The sequence below is a fragment of the Vigna umbellata genome, chromosome 8 (assembly GCF_029865625.1).
Source record: "Vigna umbellata cultivar VRB3 chromosome 8, Vumbellata_1.0, whole genome shotgun sequence".
In the NCBI taxonomy this organism is placed as follows: domain Eukaryota; kingdom Viridiplantae; phylum Streptophyta; class Magnoliopsida; order Fabales; family Fabaceae; genus Vigna; species Vigna umbellata.
Genome location: NC_142172.1, coordinates 43,764,013 through 43,783,593, shown reverse-complemented (window position 1 = coordinate 43,783,593; position 19,581 = coordinate 43,764,013). Strand labels below are relative to the sequence as shown.

The following is a 19,581-nucleotide window of genomic DNA, read 5'->3' as shown; positions in this document are numbered from 1 at the left end:
CCATAATGGACAGAAGAGAATAAGGGAAACAAGAATAAAAAGACTTTCCAAATTGATACATTACTTTTCTATTTAATTATGCTCCCATAGATAGTTACACAAACAAAGCACTAATTCTCTTTAAAAACATTCACTCGTCTATGTTTCATTCACTCAACCCCTCAATTTCCAAATTAAAAGAATTTTCCACACACACTTGTGAATCGGTTTCACATTAGGAGAAAGAGAGAGAACATGAAGGTGGAAGTGGTGGTTTCTGTGTTATTTTGTTATTGAATCTGCTTAGAGTTTATATACATCAGGGTACCGGGTAAGGTTATGTTAAAACAGAAACACTAAAACTAACTTCACTTATTAACTGCGCTAATATTCTTCAAATTTCTCAATCTTCAAGACTTTTGTGAAGACATTAGCCAATTGCAACTCAATTTTACTGTAAGCCACTGCAATCCTCCTTTTATCTCTAAGGAAGTGACACTTCACTTCTATATGTTTGCACTTACTGGGTTTCTAGATAAGTTTATGGTAGAAAACATTATCTATTTTTAGCTTAGTTGGTGTCTTCGTAGAGATCTTTGGGTTTCTAGATAAGTTTATGGCAGAAAACATTATCTATTTTTAGCTTCATCGGTGTCTTCGTAGAGATCTTTAGCTCTTTCAACAATTCTTCAAGCCAAACACCTTGACGAGCTGCATAACTCTCAGCTATATACTCAGCTGTTCACAGCTGGATAGAGCCACTACAGGCTGTTTCGTGGAGTACCAGGAAACAGGAGTCTGAGGTGCTTTTCCTCTCCACCAGATCACCACAATAATTTGAGTCTGCAAACCCTGTCAGCTCCAACTTAGATTTCTGTCTTCCAACAACACTCCATAATTTGTTGTGCCTTGAATGTACCTTAACACCCTTTTGGCAACTAGCATACGTGACTTCACGAATCTGCTCACCAATCCCACATAGAAGGACAAATCTGGTCATCTGTTGAACAAATACCTCAAAGAGCCAATTTGTTTGAACATTGTTTCGTCCACAAGACTCATTGCAGCATTGCATGAAACCATGTTGAATCTTTTCAACAATTCTCCAACATCTTCTGATGCATAACCAATCATACAACAGTACAGGGGAACTCCATGCCTAGGAAATAACTTACTTTTCCTAGATCTGTCATCTCAAACTCAGCCTCCATAGCCTTTTTGAAATATTCAATGTCTCTTATGTTTGATCCAGTTACAAGTAGATCATCAACATAGAGACAGATGATCAGCATGTCTTCTCTCATACCTTTTTTCACATACACACCATGTTCAACATCACACTTTGTAAATTTGAGACTGAGTAAGAAGGAATCAATCTTCTTATTCCAAACTCTTGGAGTGTGCTTAACCCGTATAAAGCTTTCTGTAGCCTATAAGCTTGGTGTTCCTTCCCTTTCACAGCAACAGCAAATCCAAGAGGTTGCTGGACATATACCTCCTCCTCCAAAGGTCCATGCTAAAAAGCACACTTCACATCAAGCTATAACATTGGCCAATTCCGTGCACAAGCCACAGCTACAACCACTCGTATTGTTTCTATTTGAGCCACTGGTGTAAAGACTTCAGAGAAGTCTAGTCCTTGCGCTGAAGAAAGCCCTTTGCCACAAACATTGCCTTGTGCTTTGAGATTGAACCATCAGGATTCAATTTCTGTTTAAATACCCACTTCACTCAAATGCAATGCTTCCCAATTGGAAGATCAACTAGTGTCCAGGTTTCATTTTTCTCAATGGACTTGAGTTCTTCATCCATTGCATTTTTCCAAAGAAGTTGCTTTAAGGCTTCCTTCTCATCAATTGGTTCAGCTCCAGCCATTAGTGCCATGTGGAACAAGTCTCTCTCATCATTAACTTGTCCATCAGAGTGCATCTCAAAATCAGAGAATCTGTGTGGCACTACTTTCTCCCTTTGTGGCCTTTGAGACACAACACTTTGTGGTGCAACATCATTCACTGCAGCTACCTCGGGGTCCAATAATACTGAGCTGTCAACAACATTTTTCTTTAAACTGGTATGCATGTGTTCCACTCCCAACTTTCATGTTCTAACACCAGAACATCTCTACTCAGTACCACCTTCTCTTTGATTGGATCAAAGAGCTTATTCGCTCCTATAGGGTGATAGCCAATTAACACCATTGCTTCACTTTTATCTTGGAGTTTGTTTCTCCTCTGATCAGGTATATGCTTAAAAGCTAATGATCAGAAAATTCTGAAATGAACAATTTTGGCTTCACTCACTCTAGCTTCTTTGTGGGACACATGTTTAGAATGTAAACAGCTGTTGAAACTGCTTCACCCCAAAATTACTATGGCAACCCTTTCTCCTTTAATAAACTCCCAGCCATGTTCAAGATTGTCCTATTTCTTGTCTTTGCAAGGCCATTATACTGTGGTGTGTATGGTGCTGTGACTTCATGCACAATGCCATTAATCTGACAATAATCTTTAAAGGCATTAGAGGTGAATTCTCCTCCTCCATCTGTTCTGGGTATCTTGAAGAATTTTCCACTCTCCCTATCTAATACTCATCAACAAAGGTAATAAAATACCTGTTTCCAGCCAGTGAAGGAACCTCAAAGGGTCCACATATATCAGAATACACAACTTCCAGACAGTCTTTGGGTCTCATGCTTAAATGAGCTTGAAATGGTTTTCTGGTTTGCTTTCCATCCAAACAAACCTCACACACTCTTCTTGGCAGTATTTTGGCACATGCCAACCATAACAAATTAGCGAGGACAGAGCAGAGAGTCGAAGGACTTAAAACACAAGCATAATATAAAGGCTAAATTTATTCATTATTCAAAGTAGGAAAAGCCATGTGGAGCTCTAGTTATCTGTTACAAGATCCGACACGTTAATTCCACACTCACTGTGAGCTCTCTCACTTGTATCTTACTACAAACTTATTCAGTAGAGTGTCCAAAATGGAAGATAACGGACCCTTTCTTCCCTTACGATCCTCCTCCCTTTGCTATTCCTCAGGCTGTGCATCAACAAAGTGGGACCCAGTCTGCTTCTCTATCAACTTCTCAACCTTCTCACCAGGCGCAGGGAAAGCAAGATCCAACACCTCCGTAGGTATCTCACTAATCACATTGTCTTTCTCACCTTCAAATTTTCAATCACGCGTTACCAATTGTAAATACAACAAGTTCCAAATAAGGAATAAAACAAACAAGAGCGGTATGTTCAAATTCAAGGAGATATTTAATATATATACCTGCAAGGAAGTTCCTCTGGTTGCTCTCAGCATTGATACCGAAAGCAAAGAAATTTAGATTGGAGGTTGCGTTGATGGCAACTGGATAAGCTGCTGGGATTACAAATACATCGTCTTCAGACACCTCAGCTCTGTACCTCTGCACTTGCAACCTTTCCTCTTGCTGCTGCTGTTGTTCTTCTCTTCGACCAACCAGTTCAATGTTTGCTTTTCCCTCATTAATCACCAATATCACTATGGCCTTAGAATTGTAGTGTGGCAGAAGAAGGCTTCCCTGAAGTTTTTCAAAAACAACCATTATTTAATTATGATCTCAGTACTAGGATCTTATAATTATGACGTTAAAGTGAATAATAGAATTCAATTGCTGAGATTGTCCACACGGTTTTTCCTTGTATTACCTCTTTGATATCTACAGAACTGAGGAACACGTCCAAGTCCCTAAGCTGCGGGTTTTTCTTCGGTGTGATCTCGTACAACTTTCCAAATTTGTTGGCGTAGATGGGTTTTTGGTTTCTCAGGTTGAATGGTTCATCTTCGGAGGAAAGGGCTTTCCTTGAACTAGATTTGGCATGTTTGGTCAGTTCCCGAATCTGTTTGCTTTTAAGTTCCACAATCACTCCCTCTTCCTGACTCTCCTCGCCTTTCTGTTGCTGTCCCTCCGCTCCAAACAGAACCCTGTTTATCTCCTTGATGTCGCTCTATAAAAATCATGCAAATATAGATAATGATATCATTAAAGCAATGTGAAATTTAGACAAACTAGTAGCTAAATGGCAGCGCAAATATGTGGTTGCTTACATCGAAGGAGGCCTCTAGAATATTCTTGCTGAATCCTTGCAGGTAGGATTGTTGGGCTTCTGTGCTAGATAGGAAAAAGTCCTACAGGCCAAACATTTATCATCACATGTGGAGAAAAAAAATTTAAGTTAGAATAAAAAAATTAGTTCAGAAGGCAGTACTTGAAATCTATGAGGGTTGTTAACGGGTACGGCGAGTTTGATTATTCTGAGATTCTCGTTGTCGTCAGGGTTAACCAAAAAGAAAATGGTTCCCGCAGGGATTTTCTGGGCATGACCTTGCTCAAGAATGTAGGAGTCTCTGCCGTCAGGGTTTACCAAGGTGAGTACGGCTGTCCCTGTAATTAACAAATTGATTAGCATCACTGGTGCAGGAGAAGCAAAGTGTGATGATGTTAAGTCAATAGCGATTATAGTTGATTACTTACCATTAAGGACAACTAGGAGGAAATCGGTATCAGCATGGTGAGGAAGAAGGAGGGTTTTGGGTTTGGACTTGAACTCTACAACACGGTAGTTTTCAAGATTCTGAATTTGTTTGGAGCGTTGGTCGAACCTCTGGAGGACCCGAATGTGACCCCATTCGTTTCTGTATAGAGTGCGAAACCACCTGTCAGAGTTGAAGTAGAAAGGGTTATTTTTTCCACTTGAAACCAATTCTTCTCGGCTCTCATGGTGCTCCCGGTATTTCTCTCCCTTCTCTCTCTCCTTCTCTCTCTCCCTCTCTCTCATTTCTACCTCCTTCTCCCTCTCTCTCATTTCTTCCTCCTTCTCCCTCTCCCTCATTACTTTCTCCTTCTCCCTCTCCCTCTGCTTCACCCTCTCCCTCTCTTCAGGATCTTCACGACGTTGCCGTCCTTTCCATTGTTCTTCTTCACGCTCATGCGCTCTTGAGTGCGGAGGTGGAAATGGACGCGGTTGTTCACGCTCTTCTTTCTCCTCTTCCTTCTTCTCACCCTCTTGGTGTCCTCTCTCTCGAGGCCCCCTCTCCTCGTGTGATGGGTGGGGCTCAGAAATCACTCTTTCTTCTTCGTTTTCTTTCTCCCCACTCTCAGAAACTTTCTCGCTCTCGCATGTCTGCACACATTTGCTCCGACTCGGCTTCTCCGTTAATGAGACAGAAACTGATGCTAGGAAAACTATTCCCAGCACCAGGAACAAAGGAAACTGTGATCTCATCGCAGTAGTATATGTAGCAACCGTTCAAATTGTTGCACTTGCTTTCATTGATGAGAACACGGAGTTATGTTACGGGTATTAGTTATACAATGAAGACTTTCTTAATTAGCTTGGATACACATTTTGCCATAGGTTCGGTTGCATGTTGACGTGTGTCCAATTGAGCAAAGTTGAGCTGGCAGAAGAAAATACAGGTTTTGGGTTTTGTTGGGGTTGGCTTGAACTTATAAACATTGATAGAAATCACGGTTTTCGTAAGAGAAGTTGTGTACACAAGTGATGAGAACATATTACTGTCATCAAACTTAGTATATTTCAAAAAGTACCTTTCAAAACTCACATGGAATGGGAACACATAATAACTACGTACATATGTGTAAGACGCTGTAATTGAAAAATAACTATGTCTCGACATATGTCTTAAACATACACGCCATATTAAAAAATGAAAAATAATAAATATAGCAAATAATATGATAAATAATACAAAGTATCTAGATTAATTATTATAAAAAATATTTTTTAATTTACTCTTGAATATTAAAAGTATTACTAAGATGATTTTTTTAATTACTTAAACAACACATAGTTATTACCATTTGGTATATTAAATGTTTTATTTGTTTTAAATTCTTTAAGGTGTACTTACAGGCACATTGAAAAAAATTATGTATGTATTAATCACTGGGACTCTTATACATTAAGAATTTTTTATAATAACATTTTGCAACTGTGTAATTATTTTATTGGTTCTTTTAAATTTATTTTTAAAAAAAGTATTTGAAATAGACCAATTATATTGTTAAAATGTTGGTAAAAACATTTTTCTAACTATTTGTATAGTTCAGACTTTTTTTTTTACGTTGCAGTAGCTATTCTTCTTACAATAGTTTGAAATATTTGGTGACATGTGATGGCGCCATAAAAATCCCACATAATTTTCTATAATATGAAGAAATGAATCATATTTAAAAATTGCATGGTCTAGCTATCATATCTACTAACGGAACTTTATATATGCAACATTAGATAACACTTTAAACAAAAGTCTTATCTTAAAAACATGAAGTGTTTGAAGAAATTATGCTCAATTTTTTTTTTTTTTAGTTTTGGATGTATGTCTCTTATGTCTGGATTACCTGGTTCTCTTTATAATATGAAGGCTGTGTATTTTTGTTTTGTGCTTCTATTTTTTTTTCTTTGTGTCTACATGTGTAAAAAGATTGAAACATTTTCAAAGTACTTTATAATTAATATATTTTATTGTTGATAAAAAAATTAAAGTAGAAGAATATAAAACATGTATGTGTTAATAAAATGAAGAAATTTAAGTTTTCAAAGAATGAAAAGGTTTGAGACATACTTAAATAAATTGTTTAGTATAGTTAACAAGACAAAGTTAGGAAACGACTTTGCTTATGGAATTGTTGAAAAAAGAAATTGTATGAAGAACGTTGATGATAGAAAATTGTGTTGTGAAAGGTGCACCTCTAGCTAGGATCATCATATATGTTAATAACTATTTTTAATAATTTTTTGATAATAGACTCTCACTATTTTATTGATCCGTATATTTGAAATGAATCAATCACAAGCTAGCACATAAGCGGTTGTAAAATAGTTGTAAAAAAAACTTTTTTCTAAAACTTTTTTACAACAATTTATGTGATAGTTTATGATTGATTCGTTTCAAATATATAGACCAATAAAATACTGACACGTAATCCATTCAAAAAAAGTTATTAAAAAAAATTGTTAAAATATGGATTCTAAAACAGTGTTAAAGAGAAAAGTTATCAACCTTTTCAAATGGATCATCTTTTCGAATGCAATAAAAGGGTCATGAAGCTGTAATATCTAAGGCTAATATTTATGTTGTATAGTTGAGGTAAACAATAATTCTTTAATAATAATAGAAAAAAATTCTACTCAATATATTACTTTTTTTTTCTGACAAAAATTGTACATTATTGTATGCCTTTTTTCTGCAAGAGGAAATTATGTTGAGCAACAAGAAGACAGTCTACTTGTTAGAAAAAAGAAGTTTTGCATGGCTTAAAGCAAGTTCTAAGAGTGTGGTATAACAAAATAAATTATCATCAGCTGCATTTTGGTTTTCAAAAGAGGCTATCTGAAGTTAAGATTTATGTTAAGTATACGCTGGTGCTGATATCTTACTCATTTGATTACAGAAAAACGACGTAATTTTACTTGAAGATTTTAAGCAAGAAATGAAATGTATTAATTTGAGATAATTGATCTCGATCTTATGACTTATTTCTTGGAGACGGATATCACTCAAAAGAAGAAGACTTTCTTTGTCAAAGAAAGATATTCTTGAAAAAAATTAACTTTGATGAGTAAAACAATGAACTCCTATGAATAAGGAGAAGTTCACCTGAGTGTTGCAGGTAAAGTTGACGAAGTTGATTTTAGAAACTTGATTAAGTGTCTAATGTAGTATCTCACATCTATAAGATGTGAAATATTATTTCCAGTAAGTTGTTGTTAGGATTCATGCACTATCTGAGTAAACTTTACTTGAAAGCAACAAAGCAATTTATAAGATAAATCAAGCGTAGTATCCATACGGAGTCAAGGTCTAAAATCTTATTTCGAGTAAGCTACAAAGACAGTTGTAAGATACATCAAGTGTATTTTCAGTTATGGAGTCAAGAATTGCAAGTAAGTCTAATAGTAATTGGGAAGGTAGCTTGGAAGATATGAAAAATAAATGTGGTACGGTTTTAGTACATGTTCAAGTGTCTTTTCTAAGTGTTCAAAGAAGTAAGATGTTGTAGCTCAGCAGAAGCAGAATTTCTAGTTAACAAATTTTATTGATGATCAAGCAGTGATTTCAACCTCATATAAGCTTCTATTAACACTTTAATAACACTGGTTGGCTATACAACTGAAGACCAAGGTGACTCTCTCCAACCACCTCGTTACAGAGGCTACGAGCCGATACCATGGGAACCTCGTTTCCGTCCTTCTTCGTTTTCCTTTTTTCTTTTGTGAACCTCTCTTAGCTCTTTGTAACCGATTTTTTTTTTATAATATAAGATATATCTGGCATTAAAGCCTTTTCTTATTTAATAAACGAGTCGTATATAACTCAGATATTTCACTTAAAAGCAAATTACGTAAGTACTTTGGTACATGACAACCATAACAAATTAGCGAGGACAGAGCAGAGAGTCTAAGGACTTAAAACACAAGCATACTATAAAGGCTCAGTTTATTCATTATTCATAGTAGGAAAAGCCATGTGGAGCTCTACTTATTTGTTACATGATCCGACACGTTAATTCCACACTCACTATGAGCTCTCTCACTGCTATATTACTAGAAACTTATTCAGTACAGAGTGTCCAAAATTGAAGATAATGGACCCTTTTTTCCCTTGCGATCCTCCTCCCTTTGCTGTTCCTCAGGCTGTGCATCAACAAAGTGGGACCCACTCTGCTTTTCTATCAACTTCTCAACCTTCTCACCAGGCGCAGGGAAAGCAAGATCCAACACCTCTGTAGGTATCTCACTAATCACATTGTCTTTCTCACCTTCAAATTTTCAATCACGAGTTACCAATCAATTGTAAATAAAACAAGTTCCAAATAAGGATTAAAACAAACAAGAGCGGTATGTTAAAATTCAAGAAGATATTTAATATATATACCTGCAAGGAAGTTCCTCTGGTTGTTCTCGGCATTGATACCGAAAGCAAAGAAATTTAGATTGGAGGTTGCGTTGATGGCAACTGGATAAGCTGCTGGGATTACAAATACATCGTGTTTTGACACCTTAGCTCTGTACCTCTGCACTTCCAACATTTCCTCTTGCTGCTGCTGTTCTTGTTCTCTTAGACCAACCAGTTCAATGTTTGCTTTTCCCTCATTGATCACCAGTATCACCATGGCCTTAGAATTGTAGTGTGGCAGAAGAAGGCTTCCCTGAAGTTTTTCAAAAACAACCATTATTTAATTATGATCTCAGTGCTAAGATCTTATAATTATGACGTTACAGTGAATAATAGAATTCAATTGCTGAGATTGTCCACACGGTTTTTCCTTGTATTTATTACCTCTTTCATATCTACAGAACTGAGGAACACGTCCAAGTCCTTAAGTTGCGGGTTTTTCTCCGGTGTGATCTCGTACAACTTTCCAAATTTGTTGGAGTAGATGGGTTTTTGGTTTCTCAGGTTGAATGGTTCATCTTCGGAGGAAAGAGATTTCTTTGAACTAGATTTGGCAAGGTTGGTCAGTTCCCGAATCTGTTCCCTTTTAAGTTCCACAATCACTCCCTCTTGCTGACTCTCCTCGCCTTGCTGCTGTTGTCCCTCCTCTCCAAAGAGAACCCTGTTTATCTCCTTGATGTCGCTCTATAAAAATCATGCAAATATAGATAATGATATCATTAAAAAAACGTGAAATTTAGACAAACTAGTAGCTGAATGGCAGCGCAAATATGTGGTTGCTTACATCGAAGGAGGCCTCTAGAATATTCTTGCTGAATCCTTGCAGGTAGGATTGTTGGGCTTCTGTGCTAGATAGGAAAAAGTCCTACAGGCCAAACATTTAGCATCACACGTGGAGAAAAAATGCAAGTTAGAATAACAAAAATTAGTTCAGAAGGCAGTACTTGAAATCTGTGAGGGTTGTTAACGGGTACGGCGAGTTTGATTATTCTGAGATTCTCGTTGTCGTCAGGGTTAACCAAAAAGAAAATGGTTCCCGCAGGGATTTTCTGGGCATGACCTTGCTCAAGAATGTAGGAGTCTCTGCCGTCAGGGTTTACCAAGGTGAGTACGGCTGTCCCTGTAATTAACAAATTGATTAGCATCACTGGTGCAGGAGAAGGAAAGTGTGATGATGTTAAGTCAATAGCGATTATAGTTGATTACTTACCATTAAGGACAACTAGGAGGAAATCGGCATCAGCATGGTGAGGAAGAAGGAGGGTGTTGGGTTTGGACTTGAACTCTACAACACGGTAGTTTTCAAGATTCTGCATTTGTTTGGAGCGTTGGTCGAACCTCTGGAGGACCCGAATGCGACCAAATTCGTTTCTGTATAGAGTGCGGAACCACCTGTCAGAGTTGAAGTAGAAAGGGTTATTTTTTCCACTTGAAACCGACACTTGTTCTCGGCTCTCATGGTGCTCCCGGGGTACGATGCCGAAGGAGACAGAAAGTGATGCCAGGAAAAGAATTCCCAGCAACAGCAGCAGTGGAACCCTTGCTCTCATCATAGTGTAGTAGTATTAGTGAATATGGGGTGATGGATGAGGAAAACACGGAGCGATTATGGGTATTTATAGTAAGTTAATTATGCAAGAGAGAGGGCTCTTGATAACACGTATAGACATTTGGCCTCGGGATTGCATGCAGATTGACGTGTGTTGAATTGAAAGTAAGTGAGGTGGCGGAAGAGATAGAGGTGGTTTGTGATGATGATGAAGATGGATTGTGTGCATTGGCTGTGGACGCAGAACCAAGCTATGTGTTGGTGTGTGGGTTAAAATGGTGATCGATTTGAAGTGCATGTTGAGCACGTGTTGCTGTGCATGGCATTTTGACATACATGGACGCGGCGATCGTGATCTCTCTGTTGATTCGTTTTTTCTGTGTGTTGTCCTTTTTTCTGTGATCTTTGTCTTTTTCTTGCCCTAGCATCGATGCATGATCCAAGAGACTTCAGAGTCGTATGAGACTGCACAGTAATTGTAATTATGGACTTACATTTTATCAAAACAAAGCACCAAGAAAAATAAAAATCACTAAAATGATAATTATGGCTGCCAAGAAAAATATAAGTAATTGTTCAGTACGGTCTGTATTATGTTTAAACTAAATAATAAGACGCAATGAAAAATGTTTCACTTACAGCCTTCAATCTGTATGTACTTTTATTCATTTAATAAAATAATAATATTGTTACTTTCTTATGAATTCATTTCAAATTATTTTATATTTTAAAAAATATATCAAGTCATGGATGTTTACCGTAAATCCTCACAGAACGTCAATAACTAGGGCTGTTCAGGACGAGGCCTAGTTTATTTTGAAAACAATATATTTAAATCCATCAATTGTTTGAATTATATAAAAAATAACCTTCAATTTTTTGTAAAGTTTCAATATTTTGAGTCAATTGGATCTTCTGATATAAAAGATAAAGACTTTACTAAATTACATAGTTTCACTAAAAACCCCAAATTGATGAAAATAGGGTGAGAGGACGACGGTTTGATTATCTCGTACCTACTTTTAAAGTAAAATTTTATTTATTTAATACGAATGAGATTAGATAATCGATATACTGATGTTCGTATTCATATTTTTAATACTTCAGATATTAATTAAATAATTCTTTATTAAAAACCTATCATATTGTTCAATATTAAATGTTACAAGGTTACATTTTTTTTTCAATATTACATATTAAAAAATATATAATTCATAAATATTAAATTAAAATTTTAATTAACAATAGAATAAATCCAAATGATTATAAAAAAAAGAGTTACGAAACTACAAACCCAACAAATGTTCATATGTAAATTGTGCAAATAACCTTATAAATTAAAAATGTTATAGACTTAAAACAAAAATAATATAAATAGTTTAGTAATTAACCTGATAAATATTCTTTATGCTTAACATAATATTCACTTATTTTAGTTTTTTTAAACATTCTAAAATGATTTTTATAGTTTTTCTTTAACTTTTATAATTATAGGAAAAGAGAGATTAACTATATATTTTATTGATACATCTAACATTTTAATAAAAGTAAAGTTAGTCTAACCAACACGATCATAAATAGTTTCTGTCGTAGTCAAAATTCATTTAATATTTAATTAATATATTTCTTACTCAGTCAAGACTTGGACTAGAGAGCATCATCTTGCAAAATAAGAGCTAATCCTTGCTTATAATACTATTAACAGAAAGTATGATGACATTGCTTGCAAATTTCGCTCAACCAGCCTATGTTTTGACTCAATGAGTCATTTATGGAATGTTCTCTTTTTGACTCATATCATATATGAAAGGTGTAAGACACAAAAAGGGAGGGGGCAAAGGATGAAACATAGAATGGAAGGGTAGGGTACCTATCCATTGGAGACACCATTAGTGGCTTCCACCTCCATTTCCTTTCATCCTTTTGTATAAATTCCATGCTATTTATTTCTTTTGTTGGAGTTAGGTGTAGTTACTAAATCTCTTGTATATTTTGATTATATTTATATGCAATGCTATATTATTATTTTTATTAATGTTTATTCTTTCTGTTTATGTATATTGTGGCTTGATCAACTATAAAATAGTTGAAGTTGTAACTCTTATGAGTTATTGATCATTTGTCTCGGCACAAAGAATAACTTATTGATCATCTTTAAATCCTTGATTTTAATAAGAGTTTATTTTATTTAGTTGGCAAGAAATTGTAATTCAGTAGAATATATTTAAGGTTTATTTTAAGGAATTGCAGTACAACATTTTATAATAAGGATAAATGACAATGAAAAAAAGAAAAATCTATATTCTTGAATTTAATGAAACAAAAGGGCGATGAAGTCTAATCCCAACAATATCCATATCATATATTTTCAATCCAACTTGCTTTCTCATTTCAAAAATACTAAAAACATTATAGTGTTAAATTCTAAGTTCTTTTTAAGTTTTTATTTATTTATTTAATCTCGTTTCATGTTGTATCTTTTATTTTATGTCTAGCAATAAAGTTAGTGTAGTTCTTAGTATTATACTAAGAATTTTTGGATTTGATACTCTTGCTTTTAAAATTAATGATAACAATGGTGTGCTTGTCAGAGAGTCAACATAATTTGTTCTCATATCAAATTTCAAAAATTTAATATTATCTACATTCACACTTAAATATAATACCAGTAATTACAAGTTTATTTATTATCATCACTACTTAAATATAACCTTGTAAAAGAATCTTTAAACCATAAAGTTCATGTATTTATTTTTCACTAAACTAAACTAATAAATTACAGCAAAAAATTATGTCATAAAATTTTTGTATAATAATGGGATGAAAATTCATATTTAACTTTAACACTTTGTTCACTTGAATGGATTTGGGGATTGTGATTGAATGAATTTGAGAGGATTTGAAGATAAATTTTTTGTTGTTTATTTGAGTGGATTTTGGAGGTAAGTGAGAGTGGATTTGGAAGTAAATTTTTTTAATTGTCACATCAATCAAATCCCACACTAATTCTCACAAACTTTACTTCCAAATCCGTTCTCACTTACTCCAAAAAATAATAAAAAATTTACCTTTAAATCCTTTCAAATCCATTCAGTCACTCTCTCCCAAATCCATTCAAGTGAACAAAGCTTAAGTAATTTCATAGTCCAATTTTGGTAAACAAATAAAATAAATTACGTGTCAAATATCTCATAAATTTTAGTGTTCTTAATTAAGTTTTAAAAAAAATTGTTTGTGGGTTTAAATATGTCTTTAAATTGTTATCAGCATAATGATATGAACATTATTTTTGTTACGTCTCAACTTATTGAACATCCTATAGTTTCTCATTATAAGATCTTCCAACTTGTATATCAAATCCTTTCTTCTCTTTTAAAAAGTAGATCAACAAGATGAAAAATATTGAAAATAATATATGTAAGTGGATCAACTAATTAAAGACAAAAAAACTAAAAATAATAATCATTTAATTTCTTTGTGAGCAAAATCAACCCTCATGATACTTAAAATCATTTAGTTCAAACTTTCTTCTTTTTCTTCTATCCTTATTTTTTTCATAACACAATCTCACATATATCGCCTTTAGATTCAATATCATATTTTTTTCTTCAATTCTTACTTTTTCGGTAACACATTGTCTTCTTCAATCCTTACTTTTTCGGTAACACATTGTCTCCTTTAGATTCAATATCATATATTCAAAATCTTTGTTTGTTTACTTTAATTCACATTGTTGAAAGTTTCACATCGACTAGAGATATGGTCAATTTATAATATATAAGTGGGTGCAAATCTCACCTTACAAACTGATTTTGTGGAGTTGAGTTAGGCTTAAAGTCTACTTCTTAACATGATATAAGAGTTATGGTTAGAATCTATCCTAACAAGAGATGATGTCTATACCTCGACAACATGCAAGAAAAAGATCACATTATCTCCATATAAAAAAATATAAGAACTCACTTAATTACTAATTATTATTCTTTATGATCACCTTCTAAACATCAATTTAACATAAATAACCACATTAACCTTCACAAATTTTAAAAACATAACTACATTAACCTTGACAAATTTTAAAATCAATTAAATCAAAATTAAATAGAAGAACCAAATGAATCAAAGACTTAAATAACTTAAAATCAATTAAATCAAAATTAAATAGAATAACCAAATGAATCAAAGACTTAAATAACTTAATAAGTATTGAATTAAAAATACCGAACTGTATAAAAGTTAAAACATAATTAAATCAAATAAATATTATTTAAGTATCAGCATCAGAAAAATTATCCAAGATAATAAAATTATCTAGCTTAAACCAACATAAAGTAACTTTCCAACTAAAATTTTGGTTTAATACTTTATAACTTCTTTTAATATTTATTCCTTTGAATTAATCATTTTAGTTTTCGATATTTATTTTGAAAGTGATTATAAGAATTTTTTAAATGATATATGAGAATATTGTATCAAAGGAAAAATAGAGACATCTATTCTTTTTTATTTACATTCATTTGAGAACTACTTATCATAATAAAATATCATATTAAAATAAGAATAAATATAAATAAAATATTACAATAAAATAATAATTTAGAGTTGTTAATTAAGTGTGTAGAGAGAAAAAAAATGAAAGTCTCAAATCATCATAATGGTGTTACCATAACACTTATTAAAGGCACACTAATATGTTTATCTTTATTTAAACATCGACTTTTCAAACGTTAACAGTCATAGGCATCTTTCTCTTCCTTCCATGCTACTCAGGATGATTGCATGTTTTTGTTACCATAATAATAACTTCTTCTCTGTTACCGTTTCTCTTTATCAAACCGAATAACTCTATGTAAGTCACAACTTTTCACACAGTGAAGAAATAATTAATTCACCATTAAAAAACTTTTATTTCATGTTCACTATTATTATTTTTTTTGGTCCGAAGTGCTTCTCCGACATGTTTTAGTAAATTGTTTATAATATATAAAAACAGAATAATAGATACCATAAAAAACTAAAAGCCAACTAAATATCATTAATTAAAGAATACAAATAACTTCTTTTACACATATAAAAGATTTAATAAAATGTATCTTTGTAACGTTCCAATTTTTGATACTCCATCCAAGTACTAATTACATGAGAATGCCTAAGTTAAAATTATTTAAGGTTGCAGGGCACTAGGAAATAATAGGTTTCATTTACATTTAGGTGTGTCTGTGTGTGTGCTATTCGGAAACAGGGTAATTTTGTGGTAACCTCAAACACCACTGGAATAAAATCTTTAAATCTTAAAATAGCACAGATAAATTTTAGAGATCCAATCAATCCTTAAATAGAAATCAATTTAGAGACCTAAGAGGCCTAAAACAATTGATTGTGACTAATTTTTAAAAAAATATATATGCTTTTAGTGATTTGCTACCTCCCACCCAATCATAACAAATTAACTAAGCACAAAGCAGATAATTGAAGAACTCAAAACGCAAGCATCTTATATATGCTCGATTTGTTTATTTCATAGAAGAAGTCAGGTGGAGCTCAGTTATTTGTTACATGGTCCGATACATATTTCCACATTTCCACGCTCTCTGTAAGCTCTTACACCTTACATACATTTAGTTCATAGTTGTTCAGTACACGAAGTGACCCTTTCTTCCCTTAGGACCCTCCTTTTGCTGTTCCTCAGGCTGTGCATCAACAAAGTGGGACCCACTCTGCTTTTCTATCAACTTCTCAACCTTCTCACCAGGCGCAGGGAAAGCAAGATCCAACACCTCTGTAGGTATCTCACTAATCACATTGTCTTTCTCACCTTCAAATTTTCAATCACGAGTTACCAATCAATTGTAAATAAAACAAGTTCAGAATAAGGATTAAAACAAACAAGAGCGGTATGTTCAAATTCAAGAAGATATTTAATATATATACCTGCAAGGAAGTTCCTCTGGTTGTTCTCAGCATTGATACCGAAAGCAAAGAAATTTAGATTGGAGGTTGCGTTGATGGCAACTGGATAAGCTGCTGGGATTACAAATACATCGTGTTTTGACACCTTAGCTCTGTACCTCTGCACTTCCAACATTTCCTCTTGCTGCTCTTGCTGCTGCTGTTCTTGTTCTCTTAGACCAACCAGTTCAATGTTTGCTTTTCCCTCATTGATCACCAGTATCACCATGGCCTTAGAATTGTAGTGTGGCAGAAGAAGGCTTCCCTGAAGTTTTTCAAAAACAACCATTATTTAATTATGATCTCAGTACTAAGATCTTATAATTATGACGTTACAGTGAATAATAGAATTCAATTGCTGAGATTGTCCACACGGTTTTTCCTTGTATTTATTACCTCTTTCATATCTACAGAACTGAGGAACACGTCCAAGTCCTTAAGTTGCGGGTTTTTCTCCGGTGTGATCTCGTACAACTTTCCAAATTTGTTGGAGTAGATGGGTTTTTGGTTTCTCAGGTTGAATGGTTCATCTTCGGAGGAAAGAGATTTCTTTGAACTAGATTTGGCAAGTTTGGTCAGTTCCCGAATCTGTTCCCTTTTAAGTTCCACAATCACTCCCTCTTGCTGACTCTCCTCGCCTTGCTGCTGTTGTCCCTCCTCTCCAAAGAGAACCCTGTTTATCTCCTTGATGTCGCTCTATAAAAATCATGCAAATATAGATAATGATATCATTAAAAAAATGTGAAATTTAGACAAACTAGTAGCTGAATGGCAGCGCAAATATGTGGTTGCTTACATCGAAGGAGGCCTCTAGAATATTCTTGCTGAATCCTTGCAGGTAGGATTGTTGGGCTTCTGTGCTAGATAGGAAAAAGTCCTACAGGCCAAACATTTATCATCACACGTGGAGAAAAAATGCAAGTTAGAATAACAAAAATTAGTTCAGAAGGCAGTACTTGAAATCTGTGAGGGTTGTTAACGGGTACGGCGAGTTTGATTATTCTGAGATTCTCGTTGTCGTCAGGGTTAACCAAAAAGAAAATGGTTCCCGCAGGGATTTTCTGGGCATGACCTTGCTCAAGAATGTAGGAGTCTCTGCCGTCAGGGTTTACCAAGGTGAGTACGGCTGTCCCTGTAATTAACAAATTGATTAGCATCACTGGTGCAGGAGAAGGAAAGTGTGATGATGTTAAGTCAGTAGCGATTATAGTTGATTACTTACCATTAAGGACAACTAGGAGGAAATCGGCATCAGCATGGTGAGGAAGAAGGAGGGTGTTGGGTTTGGACTTGAACTCTACAACACGGTAGTTTTCAAGATTCTGCATTTGTTTGGAGCGTTGGTCGAACCTCTGGAGGACCCGAATGCGACCAAATTCGTTTCTGTATAGAGTGCGGAACCACCTGTCAGAGTTGAAGTAGAAAGGGTTATTTTTTCCACTTGAAACCGACACTTCTTCTCGGCTCTCATGGTGTACGATGCCGAAGGAGACAGAAAGTGATGCCAGGAAAAGAATTCCCAGCAACAGCAGCAGTGGAACCCTTGCTCTCATCATATTGAATATGAGTTGGGTGGAGGTATTAGAGTAGAGTACTAGATGGAATATTGTAGTAGTACTCTTGATGGGTGATGAATGAGGTGAGGGATGTTAGGGGTATTTATAGGTATATAAGAGAGAAGGTCCTTGGAACATGCATGGAGATTTGGCCATGGATGACACGCATATATGCAGAGGTTGACATGTGTTGAAGCTAAAAATTGAGGTGGCGGAAGAGAATGAATACGTATACATGTGGTTGTGGTAATGATAGAGGTAGGCTCAGTAGTATTGGCTGTGTGCGGACTAAGAAACAAGAATTGTATTAGGTGTTTGAGTTGAGAAGTGAGAGACTTGAAGTGCATGTTGAGTACGTGTCGGTGTGCATGGCATTTTGTCATATATACATGGATGCGGCATCTTGATCAGCCAGCAAGGGTGTGATTGAACCGGGGTGCGGTTGCGTTTGTCTCTATTTTGAAAGGATACTGTGTTTCTTTTTTTTTTTTCATCGGTTGAAAAGCTTACATCACCTTACTTCAATGAGAGAGAAAGACTAATTTATAATATACATAAGTGAAGCTGAAGTGTAAATTTCATTTTATAAATCGATTTTGTGAGATTAGACTTAAACTCATTTTTTAATATGATATTAGATCCAGTTTTCATCCGTTGTTGAGTCGTTATTTGACCATTTTATTAATTTTTAATGCACGATATGTTTATACCTCGACGTAAAGAAAGTGTGTATCAACTAGAGATAAAGTCAATTTATAATATATAAATATAATATATTACAAGCCGATTTTGTGAAGTTGAGTTAGATTTAAAAACCACTTTCTAATATCATCAATCTCATTTCTTTGTATTTTTCTTGGCATGCAACAATGGATGAATTTACTGGATTGTGTTATACGTGACTCGTAACTCATTCCGTGAACATCATTCATAGACGAACGCGAGGCCAAGGTAAGCACTTGATATACTTGCCAAAGTAAAAGGACAAGTGAGGTGGCGGAAGAGATAGGGGTGGTTTGTGATGATGATGAAGGTGGATTGCGTGCATTGGCTGTGGACGAAGAACCATGCAATGTGTTGTTGTGTGAGTTAAGACGGTAAGCAATTTGAAGTGCATGTTAAGCACGTGTTGCTGTGCATGGCATTTTGACGTACATGGACGCGGCGATCATGTTCAGCCAGTGAATAAGTGGAGGACAATTATCATTTTTTCTTATAACATATCATTTTTTTATTAGATTTAAAATCATAAATAAATGATGAATAGTAAAAGAATGACGTGTGTTATGTAGAGAGATACTGAAAAAAAAATCTGTTATTAAAATAATTTTTTAAAGGTTTAATGTTTCTGTACATCTTTATTTTTTTTCCATAATTTCAAATAGGTTATCTTTTTTTTCGGTGTCTCAATTGAGTCGCTATTTTGTGAAAATTGTATCAATTAGACCTTTATCGTTAAATTAGACCTAACAACGTTAATGTATACTTGACGTGACACATTGGACTGTCTTTTTAAGTGACGTGGTTGAATGATGTGGATTTAGGTTATTTTAAAATTATTTAAAAGTTTAAATTATTTTAAAATTA

The 19,581-nt window shown here is 34.4% G+C and overlaps 3 protein-coding genes across 3 annotated transcripts; all 3 read right to left on the bottom strand.

Annotated features, from left to right (window-relative positions):
* Positions 1–2,815: 2,815 nt before the first annotated feature.
* LOC124836496 (beta-conglycinin beta subunit 1-like) lies at positions 2,816–5,300 on the bottom strand. Its single transcript, XM_047311666.2, has 6 exons — positions 4,493–5,300; positions 4,227–4,402; positions 4,066–4,146; positions 3,666–3,965; positions 3,265–3,538; positions 2,816–3,152 (listed from the first exon to the last, which is right to left on the bottom strand). Exons 1-6 carry the CDS (start codon positions 5,241–5,243, stop codon positions 3,016–3,018), a joined length of 1,719 nt encoding a protein of 572 aa, XP_047167622.2. The 5' UTR covers positions 5,244–5,300; the 3' UTR covers positions 2,816–3,015.
* A 3,164-nt stretch (positions 5,301–8,464) lies between these two features.
* On the bottom strand, positions 8,465–10,537 carry LOC124836487 (beta-conglycinin beta subunit 1-like). Its single transcript, XM_047311654.2, has 6 exons — positions 10,151–10,537; positions 9,885–10,060; positions 9,725–9,805; positions 9,325–9,624; positions 8,920–9,193; positions 8,465–8,803 (listed from the first exon to the last, which is right to left on the bottom strand). Exons 1-6 carry the CDS (start codon positions 10,491–10,493, stop codon positions 8,601–8,603), a joined length of 1,377 nt encoding a protein of 458 aa, XP_047167610.2. The 5' UTR covers positions 10,494–10,537; the 3' UTR covers positions 8,465–8,600.
* Positions 10,538–15,958: 5,421 nt separating this feature from the next.
* Positions 15,959–18,076, bottom strand: LOC124836478 (beta-conglycinin beta subunit 1-like). The gene is made up of 6 exons (XM_088096309.1): positions 17,661–18,076; positions 17,395–17,570; positions 17,235–17,315; positions 16,835–17,134; positions 16,421–16,703; positions 15,959–16,304 (listed from the first exon to the last, which is right to left on the bottom strand). Exons 1-6 carry the CDS (start codon positions 17,992–17,994, stop codon positions 16,123–16,125), a joined length of 1,356 nt encoding a protein of 451 aa, XP_087952435.1. The 5' UTR covers positions 17,995–18,076; the 3' UTR covers positions 15,959–16,122.
* Between the last annotated feature and the right edge of the window lie 1,505 nt (positions 18,077–19,581).

What these genes read in the sequence shown, in the direction of transcription:
- LOC124836487 (XM_047311654.2), bottom strand. Translation starts at nt 10,493, where the DNA reads ATGATGAGAGCAAGGGTTCCACTGCTGCTGTTGCTGGGAATTCTTTTC. An exon ending in GTTCTGTAGATATGAAAGAG is followed by an intron (nt 9,194 to 9,324) that starts GTAATAAATACA and finishes GAAAAACTTCAG; the next exon opens with GGAAGCCTTCTTCTGCCACA. An exon ending in CCAGAGGAACTTCCTTGCAG is followed by an intron (nt 8,804 to 8,919) that starts GTATATATATTA and finishes GAAAATTTGAAG; the next exon opens with GTGAGAAAGACAATGTGATT.
- LOC124836478 (XM_088096309.1), bottom strand. Translation starts at nt 17,994, where the DNA reads ATGATGAGAGCAAGGGTTCCACTGCTGCTGTTGCTGGGAATTCTTTTC. An exon ending in ACAACCCTCACAGATTTCAA is followed by an intron (nt 17,316 to 17,394) that starts GTACTGCCTTCT and finishes TTTGGCCTGTAG; the next exon opens with GACTTTTTCCTATCTAGCAC. An exon ending in CCAGAGGAACTTCCTTGCAG is followed by an intron (nt 16,305 to 16,420) that starts GTATATATATTA and finishes GAAAATTTGAAG; the next exon opens with GTGAGAAAGACAATGTGATT.
- LOC124836496 (XM_047311666.2), bottom strand. Translation starts at nt 5,243, where the DNA reads ATGAGATCACAGTTTCCTTTGTTCCTGGTGCTGGGAATAGTTTTCCTA. An exon ending in CCTCCTAGTTGTCCTTAATG is followed by an intron (nt 4,403 to 4,492) that starts GTAAGTAATCAA and finishes TGTTAATTACAG; the next exon opens with GGACAGCCGTACTCACCTTG. An exon ending in TTCTAGAGGCCTCCTTCGAT is followed by an intron (nt 3,966 to 4,065) that starts GTAAGCAACCAC and finishes TGATTTTTATAG; the next exon opens with AGCGACATCAAGGAGATAAA.